We start from the raw sequence: 3,398 nt of genomic DNA, 5'->3' as shown, positions 1-3,398 counted from the left end.
CTTTCTACCTACACGATCGTCGAAACGGCACCATCTGTCCTCTACAACCACCAGTGCTGGGTATCGTACCTCCAGCCGTAGTATCTGCCCCACCATCACATCCTCGTGTTGGAGGTTATAGAAGCGGTAATCCTCCAATCTCTCCTTCTCGTACGGCGAGTGCAACAGCCGTCGCACAGGCTCGAACGACACAAGCTGCGGTACAACGTCTCTCGCAAGAGTGTAAAAAATTCCATAAAAGAAATCAAATTTGTGCGTAACGTTCCCTTTTAAAACAATACCATCACAAGGAACTCCCCAATACAGCCCCCGGCGTGGGAGTGAGCGCAGATCAGCGAGGTACTGCGGCACACGCAGAAACGTGTCGTCGTCACCCTTCGCAAAGTACGTCGCAGTCGGGAACAGCCGCAGCGCCGTGTCGAACCACCGGAACACCTTGCGGCTCAGCCCGATCTCAGCCTCATTCCCCCACTTGAGTCTACCACCAATCGTCTTGTTGGTCGACGGGCGCCCCTCATTCATCGGCAGCGCAATCACATCGTGCCACTGCTCCGCCTCCTGCCGCAGCGCCGCGGAGTAGGTGAAGTTGTGCGACGGGTGCCGCCCAAACACGTACAGCACCAGCATCGCACCGGTGAAGTTGTTTGCTCTCGTCGCCACACCGGGGAACCGCCAGCACGACGTACGCTGCAGGTAACGGCGCCTCCGCCTCACATCCATCTCAATGGACGGGATGCCAAGCACAATGAGGAAATCACGCTCTCCCCACGTGCGCACAACACTGCGTGGGACGTACTGCAGGGACTCACTGTCGAATGCGGCGTGCCCACGGCGAGAATCAGAAGCAGCCCAAGAATTTAGCGCATTGTTTAGAGACCCACCCGACAGAAACGAATATCTGGCATTCATTTGTTGGAAGCCAATCATAATCGTCAGGAGAAAGAGGCAACAGACACAAACACGAGCTGTGTTCTGTGGACGGCGGTGTGCCATGGCCGATGCGCTACTGTGGNGGGATGCCAAGCACAATGAGGAAATCACGCTCTCCCCACATGCGCACAACACTGCGTGGGACGTACTGCAGGGACTCACTGTCAAACAAGGTGTGTGCGCTGCGAGGATTCGTCACAGTGCTTTGAGGCGGTACACCGTGTGGAAGGTCCTCAGACCAAATTAATGGTTTTACCTCCATCAAATGAAATCCAAAGACTATAGCCAGAAGGAAGACGCTACATACAGAAATAAGAGTCGTCCGCCGAAGCGAGTACTGTGGCATAATCAGCGGACGCTCTTATAGGAAGCAGAGGGTGAAAAGGGGAAAGAAAAGTCACTAGAAAGAAACAGTAACGAAAGCTCCTGGAAAAGAAAATCCAAGAGCAGCCGCAGCCTTCTGTGTCATCGCGGTCAGCACAGCTCAGTCACAGCCACCCTGTGGCTACGCAGGAAGATCCCTCAAGGATGGTCAGGTTGCATAGTATGATTGCTACATACACTGGCGTAGAAGCCAAAATGGTAGAGGCAATCCTTTCGAAACAGGGAAGCAGTACAACGTCTGGGAAACTAAGACCGCGTGATTCTTACCACAGACAAGCAAGAGAATATAATCTTAGTATGAATAAAGCAGCCCTATGAAAAATCACGACCGTTCGTTAACAAAAGAATTTAATATGCCCAGTATTCTGCCACTTCCAAAGCACTGTGCTTGGCAACGTATCATTGTTAAACAGCTCCATTAGTTTCCCATAGCTATCTTCCGGTGGAATATGAAGTACAACGGACATAAATGTAGCTCGAAGCTTCCCTGTTCGGTCTCGCCCAGCATGAAAACGGTACCAACAATCTTCCACAACCACCAATGCTGAGTATCGCACCTCCAGCCGTAGTATCTGCCCCACCATCACATCCTCGTATTGCATATTGTAGAAGAGAAACTCTCTCTCATTCCTCTTGGTATACGGCACATGCACCAGCCGTCGCACAGGCTCAAACGACACAAGCTGCGGCACCACGTCCCTCGCAAGAGTGAAAATAATTCCATAAAAGTAATCAAACTTATGAGTAACATTTCCCTTTCGCGCAGTAGCGTTGACAGGTACCCCCCAATACACCCCGCGGCGAGGAAGTGAGCGCAGGTCGGCGAGGTACTGCGGCACGCGCAGGAACGTGTCGTCGTCCCCCTTCGCGAAGTATGTCGAAGTCGGGAACAGCCGCAGCGCCATGTCGAACCACAGGAACACCTTGCGGCTCAGCCCAACCTCAGCCTCATTGCCCCACTTGAGGCCACCACCAACCGTCTTGTTGGTCGATGGGCGCCCCTCATTCATCGGCAGCGCAATCACATCGTGCCACTCCGCCGCCTCCTGCCGCAGCGCCAAAGAGTACGTGAAGTTGTGCGACGGGTGCCGCCCAAACACGTACAGCACCAGCATCGCACCGGTGAAGTTGTTTGCTCTCGTCGCCACACCGGGGAACCGCCAGCACGACGTACGCTGCAGGTAACGGCGCCTCCGCCTCACATCCATATCGATGGACGGGATGCCGAGCACAATGAGGAAGCCACGCTTCTTCCAAGTGCGCACAACACTACGTGGGACGTACTGCAGGGACTCACTGTCAAACAAGGCGTGTGCGCTGCGAGGATTCGTCACAGTGCCTTTGAAAGGTACGCTGCGTGGAAGTTCATCAGGCTGAAGCAGAGGTCTAACCACAGAATATTGAAAGCCGAATACTGCAATCAGAAGGAAGACGCCACAGACACATATACGAATGGCATACTGAAGGTGGCGGTGTGCCATAAGCTGTTGGCGCTACTGTAGGGAGAAGACAGCTTGGGTAAAGCAAAAAGAAAAAGCAACACGATGAGCCAGCAGTGGATGCGCGCAGAAGAGTTTCACCGGCAGGAGCGGTCATATGCATATACACGCAAAGCACACAACGACCACAGCCATCCTTTGGGTGAGGAAGATCCATCAAGAAAAGGCAGGGCGTGGTATGATTGGCATGTACACCGGCGCATCAGACAAAGTCAGAGACAACACTCTGCCTAAACAACTCCCAGAACAATATAAAAAAAAAGACATCTATCTGGCTCTCACTGAAGCAAAGAAAGAATGTTATATTTTTATATCAAAAAAAACAGAACAGAAATTATATTACCTGCTATTGGCAAAAGAACTTAATAAGCCCAGGATTGTGCCTCTTCCACAACACTGTACTCGGCAACGTGTCGTTGTCAAACAACTCCATTAGCTTTCCATAGCTATTCTCCGGTGGGACGTGAAGTGCAACGGACATAAATTGAGCTCGAAGCTCTCCTGCTTCACCTATCCCAACGTGGAAACGGCTCCAGCAGTCCGCCACAACCACCAGTGCTGGGTATTGCACCTCCAGCCGTAGTA

The 3,398-nt window shown here is 52.4% G+C and overlaps 2 protein-coding genes across 2 annotated transcripts; both read right to left on the bottom strand.

The window, feature by feature from the left end:
• Nucleotides 1-909, bottom strand: DQ04_12971020 (UDP-Gal or UDP-GlcNAc-dependent glycosyltransferase; the record flags this gene model as incomplete). Its single annotated transcript, XM_009316856.1, has 1 exon — nucleotides 1-909. A coding segment is annotated over one exon (909 nt), but the record flags the coding sequence as incomplete, so codon positions are not given.
• A 740-nt stretch (nucleotides 910-1,649) lies between these two features.
• On the bottom strand, nucleotides 1,650-2,795 carry DQ04_12971010 (UDP-Gal or UDP-GlcNAc-dependent glycosyltransferase; the record flags this gene model as incomplete). The annotated part of the gene is made up of 1 exon (XM_009316855.1): nucleotides 1,650-2,795. The coding sequence occupies one exon, from the start codon at nucleotides 2,793-2,795 to the stop codon at nucleotides 1,650-1,652; it is 1,146 nt and encodes a 381-aa protein (XP_009315130.1).
• Nucleotides 2,796-3,398: the final 603 nt, after the last annotated feature.

This window comes from Trypanosoma grayi (genome assembly GCF_000691245.1).
Source record: "Trypanosoma grayi strain ANR4 Tgr_1297_V1, whole genome shotgun sequence".
Lineage (NCBI taxonomy): Eukaryota > Euglenozoa > Kinetoplastea > Trypanosomatida > Trypanosomatidae > Trypanosoma > Trypanosoma grayi.
Note: the sequence above shows the minus strand (reverse complement) of the source record. Positions and strands in the feature narration are given on the sequence as shown.